A 15,876-nucleotide genomic window follows, 5' to 3' on the forward strand; every position below is an offset into this window, starting at 1 on the left:
CTTCCGGACAGAGGCGATCCCTGGGCAAATACTGGGGAAGGGGGGACACCGGCCAGCGAACTCCACTTAGAAGTCCCGCGGGAGATGTGCCTCTGGGGCCGCTAGGTCGAGACAAAGGACGACATTGAGGAAGACAGGAGTACAGTCCCAAGTGATGCCACTCTTGCAGGCGGAGGAGCGAACCGCGTTTTCCTCACACACAAGCGGCTGTGGAGAGAAGAAATAGTCAAGAAGCAAAACGCGAACTTACCCGCTTTCTGGCAACCCGGCCTCCGTAGCCCGACTATAAACGTTGCCACCTGAGGAGTCTGGTAGCCAAGGCAGCGGCAAGCTGAACGCAGGTTACGCGAGATGTAACAGATCTCGCGAGAGCGAAACTCTCGTCCCTGACAGGCGGGCGTTCAGTCCCGGGGCCATGGGAGGAGGGGTCTGGGGTCTGAAATGGAAACGTGTTGTTTTCTGTGGCTGGAGTTGGGGTCACCTCGGCTCCTTGACCAGGACTGCGGAACAGATAGAGCCGTTTCTTCTGCCGGGATGGAGAGGGACGGGAGTTGCTGACAGAGGACTGAGGCGGCTTGGGACATGGAAACGTCCGAGCCCGGCCCGGGGTCCGACCGCGGAGCAGCAGTGGCGGCCGAAAAGCACGAACCCTTTCACGCGTGCACAGGAAGAGGACTGGCGGCGAAGGAACAAGACGGTGCTCACATACGTGGCCGCGGCCGCGGTGGGCATGCTGGGGGCCTCCTACGCCGCGGTGCCCCTGTATCGGCTCTACTGCCAGGTAGGCGAGGTGCAGTCAGGAGTGGTGCGGTGCAGGACAGACTCCGGAGGATGCCTCCGGTTATCCCCCAAGGAGGAAGCGCGCTCAGGCTGTGATTTGCCCAAAGTCACCAAAGAAGTGAGTGGAAAGGCTGCAGGTGGATCGCCTAGGCCCCATAGTGATCAAGTTTGCACCACGCTGCAGAGTGAAATTCCCTGATCTGAACTACACCTCCAAGAAGATCTGCGGCCACGCGGATAATGTACATTCATTCTGCGAGCCACATGTGGTTTGTGTAGAAAAGTTAACCCTGGAAATGGAAATTCTGTACTACGACTTATGCTACAGAGATTAGCCTCTGGGTGGGCCATTTCATCCAGAGGCATGAATCAACTGTCACTGTTAATATATAACTATTATGTACTTACACTGGGCACTCTTTTAGATCAGAAGTTGTAATGCAGCGGTTCTGACTGTAGCGCCCAGATCAGCGTCATTAATATGACGTAGGAATCTGTATTAAGATAGTTCAGATTCTTGGGTTTAGCTCTAGAATTACTGAATTAGAAATCATAGAAGCCGGGAACCAGCAGCTTCTTTTTCAATAAGTAATACAGCTGATTTAGAGGCAGACTGATGTTTTAGAAACACTGACAAGTCTATCTTCCCCAACTTTATGGATTTTTCCTCTGTTCTTTACTGATAGTTTGGGGCTTTGGCTGGGCACTGGATCACCTGTGGAGTTTCATGCACAGGGCTCATCTTTCCAAGAAACTGTGATTAGGAAGCCTCGGACATCGACTGGGAATTGCAGTTTGTGAGAGCTAAATATTGTGTTCACTCTTGAGTGTTGAAGATAGTGATTCCTATTATTCCACACCGGAGTCACCCAGAGCGCTTGCAAAAATCTTTATGCCCAAGTAGGCATGGTGACACATGCCTGTAATCCCAGCACTGAGGGAGGGTGAGGCAGGAGGATGCAGATTCAAGGCCTCCTTCGTAATATATTATCTCGGAATTTAAAAATGAAAAGGGCTAAGGATGTAGATGTAGTTCAGTGCGAAGGCTTTGGGCTCAGTCCCTAGTTGCCGCACCCCTCAAAGGTCCTGATGCCAGTTTATAACCTTATCATGTAAGTGTATAACCAGTTTATAACCTTACTGTGTAAATCACAATGTTGAGTATGGGAGCCTGGCATCTGTAATTTTCTAAGATTTCTCAATTCGCAGCAAAGCTAGGAAATTAATGGATTTTCCCTGTGACTGGTATTTATAACAGACTACTCTTTTCTGCCACCATTGTGGATGCCTGGCCCATTTCCCATGTCTTTATAGAGACTAGCTTACCTTTCTTTTGGATGGTTAAGTAGCAGAAGTGAAAAAGGCTTGTAAGTGTTCTAGTGTCAGTATGTATGTGGAATATGCAAGACCTTGATTTCAGGAGGATGAGTGTGGAATGTGTTTTTTCATTGGAGGCCAGATAGGACCAACTATTGACTCCAAAACTTCTAGTTGGTTATTTGGATCATAAGTAAGTCTGAATCCACATCAAGTGTAGATCTCACTGAAAACACTGTGGGCTGCAGGGAGTGATTTTTGTCCTCCAGGAAACATTTCACAATGATTGAAGATAGTCTAGGTTGACACAGCCTAGGGAAACGGCTGTAAGGTGCTACTGGCATCTAGTCTGGGTAGAGGTGCCGCTTAGTATTCAGCATTGCAAAGGATATACCACTACCCTCCCAACAAAGAATTATCCAACTAAATATCAATACTGCTGAGGCTGAGAAACCTTGCTCCAAACTACAAATGGCAATATCATATGTGTTTGTGTATGTTTCCATATTACAAAAAATGTAATTTGTAATCCAAAAAATCAGATTAGATGCTTTAATAATGATATTTCCAAAAACAAACCACTTCATGCAGTGATTTCAGTTTATCCACATGTAAAATGTAGCCCAAAGCAAATAAAATTTATTCAGTCAGTGGTCAGAGCTCTTTTTTTTTTTTTTTTTTTTTTTTTTGGTCAACTTTAATTTCTTGAAACACTTAGAAATTTGAAGACTATATTCAAAAGCATATATTAGGGAAACTTGAAGGAGAACAGTTACACATTTCCTTATTCAAGTGGCTCAGATTCTTAGGAAAAGAAATTCTATCTTGAAACACATACATTATAGCCTGCTTAGGTAGAGGCCTACTTGCCTATTAAATAAGGATTAAGACTTATTTGTGTTCTGCTGCTTCCAGGGTTATAATGTGATTCAGTAGTGTTGCATGGCAGTTAAGTGAAGCAAGGTGACTTGTGCAATGAGTAAGACAATGATACCGTATTTTATTGAGAGTCTTCCCTTGCCTCAATTTTTTTTCCCCTTGAAGCTTGATAACAGGTGAATTATCTGGCAACTAAAAACTGGCAATCTAGCATCACAGAATGACTTTAGGACTTTTTTAAAAAAAAGTATCTAATGATAAATAATAGTAATGAAGATGCACATCAAGTGTACAAATTATTAATACAAATTATTAATAGCTTGTGATAGGTAATAGCCAAAGAAGAACATAAAACATTCACCTATATAGGAAAATCCTTGTCATGCAGAGTGTCAGAGTGCAACTACAAAGTTTGGGTTATAAAAGCTATGAAAAAGCAAAGAACCAGACAGGAACATGGAAAAGTGGATAGATACATTTAAGCATTTTCATTGAAATGATCAAGTTATGAATAAATGTTTGTTGTTTTGATTTTTTTTTTTTTTTTTTTTTTTTTTTTTGGTGGTGTTGGGGATTGAACTCAGGCCCTTTGCAGTGAGCTACATCCCAGTACTTTTTAAAATTTTTTATTTGGAGGAAGGGTCTCCTTAAGTCTCTTTAAATTGCCCTCTTCTATTTTTTATTTTGAGAAAGTGACTCACTGAGTCTATAAGTTGCCCAGGCTGGGTTCAAACCTGGAATGCTCCTGCCTCAGCTGCCCCAGAGTGGGGGGATTACAAGCATGCACCTACACTCTTAATGAGTAATCATATAAGATACTAGCACTAAAAAGAATGTTTTATAAAAAGCTATTCCTTGAAATTCTGCATTGTTATCGATGATAAATTATCTAAAGACTGATTCTTTTTAATGACTAGTTTCTAACTCATTTTAACCAAGAGATTGCTGAAAAGTAGAAATCATTTTAACAAATATAGGCTCTTTACACCAGGGGTAAACCACTGACAGTTATAGGAAATGGTCAGTGATAGTATGTAAAATTAGCTCCAACTGGATTATTTTTAAAATCTTATCCAGTAAATAGATCAATGCCTAAAAGTTTTTACATATTCAGTATCTTTTTTCTAGACTACTGGACTTGGAGGATCAGCAGTAGCAGGTCATGGATCAGACCAGATTGAAAGCATGGTGCCTGTTAAAGACCGAATCATCAAGGTGACCTTCAATGCAGATGTCCACGCCAGTCTCCAATGGAACTTTAGACCTCAGCAATCAGAAATATATGTGAGTAACCAAAGCAGTCATTAGAAGATGATGCATCAGTGTAAAAAACTTTTCATCAAAAACTGTTTCACTGGGGCCAGGAATTTAGCTCAGTGGCATAAGCACCTGCCTTGCAAGCGCGTGATTATGTTTGATCCCTGGTACAAAAAAAAAAAAAAAACTGTTTCACTCATTGAAACCTAATTTCAAAATATTCCATCTCATGAATCTTATGAATTATTCATGAATCTTAGTGTTTGGAAATAACTGTTGTTTGATAGGGCCCTGATGTTACAGAATATATCCATTAACCTAATGTAAAACATTATATGCTTTAAGTTTTTAAGTTGTGTGATAGTAAATGCCAGTTTAAAACTGAAAAAAAATCATCTATTGTAGTTTCCCTGATTTCTCAGGTATAGATGATATATGAAGAATGTTAAAAATCTTCAGAAGGGGAGGAAAATGGGGGAGAAAAGAATTAAAATGTATTATGTACAGGTGTAAATTAATAAAAGTATCCCTGTCCCCTCAAAAAGAAAAAAATTTTTGAAACTTTTTAAGGAAATAATTCCTTACCTAGTATTAGTTTCACATTATACTCCAGGAAGACCCTAATCTGTAATTTTGATTGATTATAATCCTGGGAGGATTTTTCACTGCAATATTCTCATTAACTGAGGATTAGCCAAGAAATATTAATTTCAGCTTTTACTAATAAACCCCTGTAAGTTATACTACTTGTCCCTTAACATAATCTGTGAGTCTTTGATGTTTGATTTTATGGATTGTGATTTTGCTCATTCTAATTACCTGGTAGCGTATAAGTATTAACAGTGAATTAGTATAAATAACAATATTCTTTAGAATTTTTTTCAACCCTTTCATTTTTCTCAAAGCTTAACTATTTTTGGCTAAATATTTTATTCAGTCAGGTTTACTCTGGTTATAAATTTAATTTACTCTGATCAAGGTAAGTTTGATATTACTATCCTTTTAATAGTCCAGCATAACGATTTGTGGCAGTACCTATAATCTCAGCACTCTGGTAGGCTAAGGCAGGATTGCCCTCGCCTGGGCAATTCAATAACTTACTGAGACCCTGTCTCAAAACAGAGCTAGGGATGTAGCTTAGTATAAAGGCCGTAGGTTCAGTCCCCTGTACAGCAGGGAGAAAAGGTCAATCATGATAGTTTGGTTAAAGTGTTATAAAGAAGTTAGGCATGGCTTATGTTATGCTTGGCTTGTCTTTGGACACATTTTAAGTAACTTGCAAATTATTGTTTGAAGACCTCAGATGTACAAGAGGTTATCTATATATCTATAACTATGCATAAAAGAACACTTTGTTTCTTCATTGACATGTGTATAAAATTTGAAACTCCACCTTGGGTAATATTCAGGATTTATTTTGTTGAACTTTCTATTAGTTTAGATTATGTGTTATAGTCTGATGAATTGGAAAAATAATATGGCTGTCATTTAGTGGAGAAGAAAAACTCAGCTGTGTGGCATCTGAAGTGCTGATAATGGGTGTATGTTTAAAACAGGTGGTGCCAGGAGAGACTGCGCTGGCATTTTATAAAGCCAGGAATCCTACCGACAAACCAGTAATTGGAATTTCTACATATAATGTGGTACCATTTGAAGCTGGACAGTATTTTAATAAAATACAGGTAAACACAATGAATGTAAGCATTAATGTTGCAAACTTTAAAGTAAAATGAAAATGGGGGAAGATACCTAGAAACACAGGGAAAGTAGGACAAAGGGAAGAAAAAAATCAAGATGTGTTAAGTATATATACTTCCTAAGATGAATTGCAAATGTGTAGTAATAAAAATTTTAAAAATACACTGGTATATCGAATGTAAACTACTTAGAATGAAACGTACTAGAATGTCTTAGTAGATACTTATGACTTCTGAAAATTTCAAGCCATTTTTATCTTGTTTATATTTGCTATGTAGACACTGAGAGCTAAGCCAAATGATTTCTGCTTTAAGATTAGAATGGGGGCCAGGGATATAGTTCAGTGACCCAAGTGCGTGTTTGGCAAGTCAAGGTCGTGAGTTTGACGCCCAGTACCAAAAAACTAAAAGAGAATAGACTTTCAGTCCTTAAAGCAGAACTCAGTCTGAGATGAATGCTGTTATTCTATCACAGAATTTAACCTCAAAAAATGAACTATTACTTTGTTCCAGGTAATAGAAATGTTACTAAACAAGTACCTTTCTGTTACTTCCAGTGCTTCTGTTTTGAAGAACAAAGACTTAACCCCCAAGAAGAAGTGGATATGCCAGTGTTTTTCTACATTGATCCTGAATTTGCAGAAGATCCAAGAATGGTGAACGTTGATCTTATCACTCTTTCTTACACTTTTTTTGAAGCCAAGGAAGGGCAGAAGTTGCCACTTCCAGGTTATAACTGAAGTAGTGTCCAAGTCCTGCTTCAGATTTGTGATTTTTGAAAAATCATGTGTCTTGAATTCTCATTGGAGGAACATTCTACAGCGTGAACTGAAACTTTCTGTTTTAAGTGGTTCTCCTTTTTTTTTCCTCCAGTGAATTTATATCACTCAAAATTGAGAGAACAGAATCAGCTTTTATCATAAACTGATAAGCTTCTATAAAGCATGTGATGGTTTGATAATGTACGTAAAAATTTGATGGTTTAAAATAAAGCTGGTGGAAACAATGTAGGAGTTACTAAGTTCTAATGACTTGCTCAAAGATTATAAGCTTATTTCAGATCTAATAATGTTTTTCTTTAAGATCTGAGGCTATTGTACATTCAAAATAATGAATATTTTAATTACTTTGAAACTGGTATCATAGAATCGAAATAAAACACAAGTACATCTACTAGTTTGCTAGCATTTACCATCATAGTTCTAATTCACTGAATGTTAAAGTGTATGGATAGAATTGTGAAAGTTTACTAATATATAAGGAAAACTTCCTCTGCAAACAAAATTCTTTAAAAAAATTTTATTATTTTAATGTTTTCAATTACACATTTAATATTTGTCATTGTAATTTATGTAAGTGAATACAGTTCATTCAGAAGGTTTAGCAGTATTTTTCCAAATAGAAATATTAATTATAGTAAAAAGGTAAACATTTAGCATTATAAAGAATCATAATTCAAGGCCATGTGATGCAAAGTCTAGTGACCTCTTCAGGACACTTGAAATATAATTAAACTACAATCATCAAGTCTTTATTACAGTTCTAAAAAAAAGTGTCATTTATAAAGAAGTGCAAATTGACTTCGACATTCAATTTTAGTTAAATGAAGGCACTCAGTAGTAGTCTTCCTGAATAATTTAGTTTCTCACATTTACTGCTTACATCTTCATCTACGTTTATCACAGCTATGTGATGATTTTTCTGTATAGGAAGTCCTGTGCTTCATAAGGTACTGTGATTAAACTGGTTGACCTAAATACTAACTAATTTTTCTTCCGTTCAAGTGTTGAGTCAATATTTATTATACTCGTGTTCTACTGAAGTAAATCTTGAGTGTTGTGAGGAACCATCTGTTACCCGGGAACGGTTACACTAGTGTTTACACTTCAAGTCAGGTGTGGCTTTCACATGTTGGTAGGTCTTGTCTTCCAGGCCTCAGAGCTGGACAGGGACTACTCTTTAGGAAGCTGGTACCCCTCTGGTACTAGTGAGATGATGATCATCACTTTAACCTAAAATAAAAAGAGGAAATGGGCCAATCTCCATCCTGTTCTTTTGCACTCCTTAGTAACTCTTCCTTGTATTTCTCTATTCGGAACTTAGAAAGCCATCATTACATGGAAAAAAGATGGGAATGTGCTTTTCTCTCCCATGGAGGAAGATGTGAAATGAATAAATAAAATTAATAGATCACTGGTGAATATTGGTAAATAAATGAGATGGCTAGTACAAAACAATGGGAAAACTCAGACTAATTTGGAGGACTAATAATAGATTCTGTTGGTGCTGTTCAACAGATATTAACTTCATATTAAAGCCAGATGTCAGATTTCCATACTAAGGACTTCTATTCATGTGGTTTTGTTCATGTTAATATTTCTGTACCATAAACCAAATTGTACATTCCCAAGCTTCATTATTTTTAGCTGATAAGATCATAAAGGTTTTTTATTAGTTCACAATAATTCACGACAGTTTGATTCTGTGAAACAGCCTCACTAATCTGAGTTTCAGATTCAGATGTCCCTTATAAATCAAAAATACTGAGTATAGAACGTGATAATTTACTGAATGAAATTATTTGGACTGAAATGTAAGGTGTGTAAGTTGAAGTTTTTACCTCTGTAGTCACTATTACTTTGAGCTCCTTTGTAGAGATGAACATCAATTTCTTCATAAACAGGCCTAAAACAAATGAATGGTTATGTATCAGTTTCAGTGTTCTGGGATGCTTTGTAACTGCCAGCATCATAAATAAAAATTTAAGGTTGTATGGAGAGGTCAGGTGACATCAGTGAACATAAAAGTCTGTGTCCAGAAGCTTGGATTCCAGCTTTGTTAAACTGTGGTATTACAATCTCCCTGACTGTTAAAAATATGTACCTTTCAAGAAAGATTTATTTTTACTTTTGATTTAAAGGAAAAAATGCTCAAATTTGGACAGTGTCTTTGATAAACTACCTTTCTTGTATAACATTCTTGAGTTCATTATATTCGTATTTCTCTTACATAGGTCTGTAGATGGAAAATAGCTATACCTAAAAATAGGCATTTTACACACTTGTATACAAGGCATGACTGGAAAAAGTCTTATAAAAATTATAGCACTATAAAAATATAGTCACCAACTTTGTAAGACATCAGCATTATCTGCAGTTTACTATGAATCTTACTAAAGTTTTATCATTCTCCATGAAGTGATTACAACTTTCATCTTAAACCACTGATCTCTCTCAGAAAGAAGCTTACCTCTCAATAAATTAAAACACCTTAATGTGAAAAAAAATCTCATTTTACTATCACCAAATTTTCAAGTCAGTTTTCCTCTGCACATTGTCTACCTTTGACTTCTCAAACACTTAAACGTTCCTGAATCATCAGCCTCTACCTCTAACTAGATCCTAACCTTCAAATTTCAGATGGTCCAGTGTGTCCCATTTCATGTTCAAACAGTACATTCCTTCAGTCTGTGTCTTCCTGTAGTAATCACCTCAGTAATCTGCCAGTTGCCAAAGCACTTCCTATCATCTCTTTATGTTTACGTGCTAGTTAAGGTGACATCTGTACTTACTGCTGCTACTTCAGTCACTTTTAAATGAAGTGAAATTTGGCTTCTGTCCTCATCATTCACCAAAACAGCTTTTACTACAATCACCAATGACTTCCATGTTACTAGCTATGTTCAGTTCTCAACCTACTTGTCCTCTCTCAGCAATGTTTATCACAGTTGTGGATTCATGTCTTGCTTCTAAATTAGTTTCCACATCTGGTACCAGGTTTCCTGTTACTTTCTTTGCTCTCAGTTTTACCATTTCCAGTTCTTTAATGTGCCAACACTCTTCCATCTGGGTCTCTGTTAAAGTTGTTTCCTGAGCCTACCATACTCTTTCCCAAACTTGTCACTCGACTGACAATTCCCATCAACCTTTCTCTAATCCCACTTGAATTAGTTCTGTTATACATTCTCAAGTCATTGTATTCTTTTATACTATTAACACAAAATTGTATTTTTGCCTGCCAACTTTTTTGTTGTTGTGTGTGTTTTGTTTTTTTTAAACAGGTTCTCAGACTCCTTGAACACACTATGTGGCCCAGGCTGATCTCAAGGCAGTCCTGCCTCCATCTCCCAAAGTTCTGGGATTATAGGCGTGCCCCACTATGCCCAAATCAGTTTGCTTACTTTCGGTCTCCACGCTGTATTTTACCTCTGTGATGACAGGAGTACAATGTGTCTCTTCACCATTATAAGTTAGGCAAGAATCACAGTAAGTGTTTAATAAGTGAATTATGTGTGTGCTCATTAATACTGGTGAAGAAAACCTAAAACTTTTTCTTCTACATGATTCTGTGCTTTTCCTTGGAAGCTTTCAATATTTCACAAGACTAGAGGGGGAAAAGGCACAGTGGTAGAGTTCTAAAGCTTAACTTCTGAGCATCTCTGCTGTCTTACTGTTAGTACCTGTGATACAGCAATATCTACTACAGCTATCTCCTAATTCACTTGAACACAGTAGCTTTCCATTATCTACCTGGATACAGAAACATAAACACATTAAGTTCTAAAAAGCATACCTGTTTAATACCACTTACTTAAGCCACTGATAAATTCAGTGATAAATCAACTATCAAACACTGACCTAAGCAAGTTTCCTTATTCTAAATTAGGAAAAATACCTAACTTAAATCTATTAAACTATTCCAAAACTGATGACTACAGGGAGGACTTAAACTAGGAGTCAAAACATCAACTGCCCACACATGACAGGCAGTGGATAGATGGAGGCTACGGTGGACGTGGTACACCGCAGAAAACCCCTGTGTACAGACAATAGCTACTACTCATCCCAAGCACTGCTGGCATGGAAAATACAGTTCTGCTGCTGCCAGTCCATACAAAGATGGATAAGTCCAGACTTCCCCATTTGTAACTGTTGGCAGTTGTTAGGATTACACATTTTAAATTCTACAAAATGAACCAAAACACAACTGTGGGCAAGATCCATTTCTAACTTGCTGTCATCATCTTTAACCATCTGAAGGTTAGCCTTCAGCCACTCCAAGTATATTAAAATGCGGCTAAGCCTGGTAGCCACATATTTGACTGATAAGAAATCATGAAATAATGGCACTTGAAAGATTTCAAGTTAAAAAGCAATTTCTACACTAATACTTTATTATTCCATTTTAAATACACTGTTGGTGGTGCAACTAAAAAGTTCTTATTCATAAGTTTCCCTTTGATTTAGTTCTTAAAGGATAGTTAAAATGTCCTTTCATTGTGGCATTAACTTACTTCCACAGTCAGGGAACAGGGCACTTCTCAAGTTAGAGGCAACATGATTTTTCTGCCAAGACATCTCTAAAGAACCCATTAATACACACAGCGGCTCCAATTGTTTTTAAATGTGCAACCCCAGCATTTTTTGTCAGTCACAAGCCAGGAAGGGTAAGACCATTAAGAGCACAACCATCCTAAAACTGCATGAATCATTTGTAATAAGCCCATCCGTTTCTGCTGAGACCTAAACAAAGTGAAATGTATAACCAAGCCCTGGAAGCTTTTCTGTCAAAGGTAACCGTGACACAAATGAATCATCTTATAAACAACTTACTCTGCGGTGGCAGCAGGAGCTAAGGGATCAAACTCCATTACCTCGTAGTAATTGGGTCCCTGGAGATCATTCTTTGTCATCGCTTTAGGTGAAAAGAGACCATAAACACACATGCTTATCAAGGAGTGTATACAGTGCTTTCTTATTTTCAATGTGATAATACTTAATTTAATTTAGATTTCAAATACAAGATTCTATGAAATAAAACCAAAACAAGCAGACTGGTGTTCTGATGCTTCTGCCTCGTTGATTAAATTCATGTGTAATGATTTCCAAACTTCAACTAAAGGTCCATTTACCTTAGTACTTCTTAGTGTAAATACCTGTATTTACACCAAGTAATTCAGTTCAAAGCTGGCCTTTGGAGACCTAACAAAAATCTTAGTAGTATCATCTTTGAATACTTTGTGTAGGTTGGAAATGCAAGGGAACTCCTCTAAGTTCTATTTTCAATCACTAATAAATCACAGATAATTTCACACATTCTACGTTTCCTTACAGGATGCAAGTAATAGATCTCATGTACCTGGATGATTATTAAGCAAAGATGGTGGCCTCTGGTTTGGTGGTGTCGTGGTGGTCTGCAGACTGATCGGCTGTAGTAATACTGAACTTGAGTGCTGTGGCAACTGAAGAAAGCATAACACATGTTCAAACACACACTGTACACGAGACTTTAAAAATTATAACTCTAGGCTTCCAAGTCCCCTGTTCCAAGAACCATATACTCTCAATTGGATAAGAAAGAGCAATTTTAAACTATTACTTTAAAAACTAAGGTTTAAAAACTAAAGTTTAAAAACTACTTCCTGTAAGGTTTACTGCTTCACTGCCTAGTTTTTATTTTTTCTGTTTTAGGCATTCATATTCTGCCTCAGTTCACATGCATGCTGTAAAATTGTACGGCATGGTCCACATTCTCTGTTTCCCTCAGAACGAGAATACCTCAAAATAGGAAACAAACACCAAAAATTTAAATCTATAAAGAGGTGCACAACAGAACTAGTAAGATAAAGGTTTAACTTGGTGAGAAGTATTTATTATGATTTCCTCACATGTTCTACAAATATGTTCTTACTAGCTGCAAAGCAATATTAGTAAAGCAATAAAAAAACCAGATCAAATCCTTGCTCTCATTCAATGAAAATTAACAAATATGTCGATGTTGGATAGTACAAGCTACAATTTTAAAAAAAGCAGGAAAAAAGGGAGAAGAGTTGAGGTGTGGGTTTCTGTCCTAATAGGCAGTGGTCAGGAACTATTTCCCTACCGGCAACATCCGGACTTTCTGAAATGACGCCTGTGATTATCAGACACAACACAAGTTCCCAGGCTAGAGTGAGAGGCCAGTGTGCTTGGAACAGTGAGGCAAAGCAGAGAGGTGAGGGCTGAAGCTGAAAAGCAATGAGCAGAGTCGCATCAGCATTTCAAGCTTTTATTACGCAAAACAGGAAGGAAGAAAATTACAGGTGGCTTTTGAGCAGACAAGTGATGCACCTTTCCTTAAGATTAGTTTGGTTCTAGTTTTACAAACAGACCAAAGGGAATGACGGAAAACCAGTGGTGAAAAATGGCAACTCTTTAAGAGGATAGTACAGTTGCCGTCTGATGGTGGCTTGGCCTGGGAAGCAGAAGGGGAGGTGGGAAGAAGCGGCTGGAAGCAGGGTTATTTTGAAGGTAAGCGGAGGTCAAGCCATGGTTCCCAAGATTTCCTGTAGGAATTCAAAGAGTGGAGTGACCATTTATCAAGGTGGAAAGTCTGTAAGAAGAGCAGGCTGAGAGCAAGGACTGGGATGTAATCAAGAGGTGGGACTGAGTGGAAAATAGAAACCTTGAGTTATGGGTTTAGGACAAAGATCTGAACTGGGAATGTGAACTTGGAGGTATATAAATGCTTATCTCAAAATGTGAGACCCAAAGACCATGGATTAGTGAATATAAAAGAGTGGGAAATCTAAGCCCCGAGGTTGCTGACGCTGAAAGGGAAGGCTTACGGGAAATGGAGGTGAGGGAGGAGAAGAACTGAAAGTGACTGATGTCTGAAAGGTATGTTTGCAAAGCAGAAGAAATGGCCATCTTTGTTACATGCTGCTAGTAAACTAGGTAAGACAAAGACAGAATTGTAGGGTTCATTTCTCCCCCACCTTCCTTCCCTCCTTCTCTCAATTCCTCTTTGCATGTAGTGCTAAGAGTTGGAACCCAGGACCTCATCCATGCTAAACAAATGCTCCACCCCAGGGCAGACCTTCCCCTCTGGCCTAGGAATTATGATCTTTACCCATTTTTTAATATTAGTAAAACAACCAATCTCCTAAGACTAAAAAGGACACAAAACCCCTAACCAGGGCAGTAGCAATACAGTATAAAGAAATGCTGAGTGAATTCATGACCAAGAGTTCTTTTTGATCAAGATAATGTGCTAGGAGCAGTGCCAGGAAAGGGTTTAGTTACTTACATTAGCATATGTATGACTTGAAGTGAGGTTTGGGCTGGTCCTTTGGGCAAACCTAGGATAGTGTGATAACACAGCATGATTACCCTACAGTGAGAACACAAATGCAGAATGTAAGATGATATTCCTGGTCTAAAATCCAAACCTGTTAACACACCTTCAGGTTACACAAGAGTGGTAACTACTATAACCATGGCCATCTGGTTTCAGTGTCCTCCAGTTCATGTTACACAAGTATCAAAGAGCAAAGACATAATATTGGTGGTACAGGGGTCGTCCTAAGACCAAAGAGTGTGTACAGAACAGTAAGTAATAAGCACTTTCATTTTCATACAAGGAGCAGCAAAGAGGAATCCAGATGCTCAGAGACAGTGGAAATCGTACTTCATCCTCTTCTTTCTGTATTCACTTCCCAAACTACAGTAAACCCAAGGTGGCTATGGGGACAGCAACAGTGGTCTGCAAGAGATGAGTACCCTGAGAGGAATCTTCCTCATCAGGAGCTGTGACCACAAAAGAATGGGGAGAAGCCCTGTTTTCTTTCTTCAGGCTTTGTCGTTGGGTCAGACATCAGCACTGTCCAGGAAATACATGGTATAATAGGTAACTAAGGCTTTGGTTTGTGATTGGACATTTGAGAAATAAGCAACCAAGAAACCAAAAAGTACCAGAGAAATCATAAAAGTTGAAGAATTCAATGGTTGTATTGCTGTGTATGAAATCCTTGGCTTCACCTGTTATGTCTATGAATTGGATCTCAGTAGAGAAGTCAAAAATGCTGAACACAAACCTAACTGGGTGCCACACAGGTAGGACAGATTTGAATAGAACTTCATAGCCTCTGAACATTGGACTGACACTGGAACCACAACCAACAGAAGGGCTGAAACTGCAGCATGCATCTAACCAACTTGTTAGCCTACTATTATCAAAACAGCATTTGGGACAAGATTTAACTAAGACCAATTACGTCAAAATAAAACATTAGAAATGCCCAAGATATAATCCAAAAGTACCAGGCCTATGGAGAACAACAAAAGTTTTAACTTGCATTAAGAAGACAACAGATACACATGTCAAGAATATGTAGGTGTTAGAATTCAGAAATAAGTGGGAATACTACTGAAAAAATAGTAAGTCTCACCAAAGGAACGGAATACTGTACTTGAAGAACCAAATGGAAATTCTAAAATTAAAATTAGGAAAAACAAACCTTATAGAATGAGCTCAATAGCAAAATGGAAAAGATAGGAGCAAAGTGAATTTGAACTGAGCAACTATCAGAAATTGTCCAAACCTCACAGAAGAGAGAAAAAAAGGTTTTTAATAAGGCAATTAACAGAACCCCCAAACACCTCAGATAATGAATACCTGAGGTTCAAACAGCTGTGTTTCAAAGATTGGTGAAACACATAAACCCACAGATTCTTTCTTTATATGCCTAGTAATTTTGGATTATATCTTGGGCATTTCTAGTGTTTGGCTTGGATTAAATGGTCAATCTCCCCAAATATATCCAAGTCATAATTCCCAGAATCTCTGAGTACTACTTAACTTAAAACACAAAAAAAGGATCTCTTTCAGACATAGTTAAGTTTACAAGCTATCATCTCGTATTATATGGCTGGGCTCTAAACCCAATGATGAGTGATCTTAAAAGATCAAAGCAGAGGGGGATCTGTGATATACCAGGGAGAAAGCCAGAGCAGACAGAGGCACGTACTGGGTGACACAGTGGATAAGCCAGTGAGGCCAAGTCACCAAAATCCAAAAGAGGCAGAGCACAGACTCTCCCCTAAGAGTGGAGAAGGAACTGAGTTTCAGACTTCTTGTCTCCAAGGACTGTGAGAGAATAAATATTTGTGGTTCCAAACCACTCTGT

General features: G+C 38.2%; 3 protein-coding genes across 12 annotated transcripts in view; 1 reads left to right on the top strand and 2 right to left on the bottom strand.

Moving 5' to 3' along the window:
* Stxbp4 (syntaxin binding protein 4) overlaps positions 1-365 on the bottom strand; it is a 166,123-nt gene extending 165,758 nt beyond the window's left edge. For all 5 annotated transcript variants that reach the window (XM_013149495.3, XM_063251295.1, XM_003466829.5 and 2 more), the window contains exon 1: positions 251-365. The gene's annotated coding sequence lies outside the window, so the exon portion shown is untranslated. The remainder of the gene's footprint in view (positions 1-250) is intronic.
* Positions 362-7,687, top strand: LOC100735267 (cytochrome c oxidase assembly protein COX11, mitochondrial). Its single transcript, XM_003467035.5, has 4 exons — positions 362-781; positions 4,105-4,260; positions 5,790-5,915; positions 6,488-7,687. Exons 1-4 carry the CDS (start codon positions 416-418, stop codon positions 6,668-6,670), a joined length of 831 nt encoding a protein of 276 aa, XP_003467083.2. The 5' UTR covers positions 362-415; the 3' UTR covers positions 6,671-7,687.
* Tom1l1 (target of myb1 like 1 membrane trafficking protein) overlaps positions 7,215-15,876 on the bottom strand; it is a 41,667-nt gene continuing 33,005 nt past the window's right edge. For 3 of the 6 annotated variants that reach the window (XM_023563837.2, XM_063251298.1, XM_023563838.2), the window contains 4 exons: positions 13,998-14,049; positions 12,069-12,171; positions 11,543-11,624; positions 7,215-8,615 (listed from right to left, as the gene is read on the bottom strand). In XM_023563837.2, coding sequence (XP_023419605.1) covers positions 8,495-8,615; positions 11,543-11,624; positions 12,069-12,171; positions 13,998-14,049 — 358 coding nt within the window. In that variant the 3' untranslated portion in view covers positions 7,215-8,494. Of the gene's footprint in view, positions 8,616-11,542; positions 11,625-12,068; positions 12,172-13,997; positions 14,082-15,876 lie in introns of all 6 variants that reach the window. The other 3 variants (XR_010048263.1, XM_003467036.5, XR_010048264.1) reach the window with 3 other exon arrangements.

This window comes from Cavia porcellus, unplaced genomic scaffold (assembly GCF_034190915.1).
Source record: "Cavia porcellus strain 051 isolate PalLab524CR breed Dunkin Hartley unplaced genomic scaffold, mCavPor4.1 scaffold_6, whole genome shotgun sequence".
In the NCBI taxonomy this organism is placed as follows: Eukaryota; Metazoa; Chordata; class Mammalia; order Rodentia; family Caviidae; genus Cavia; species Cavia porcellus.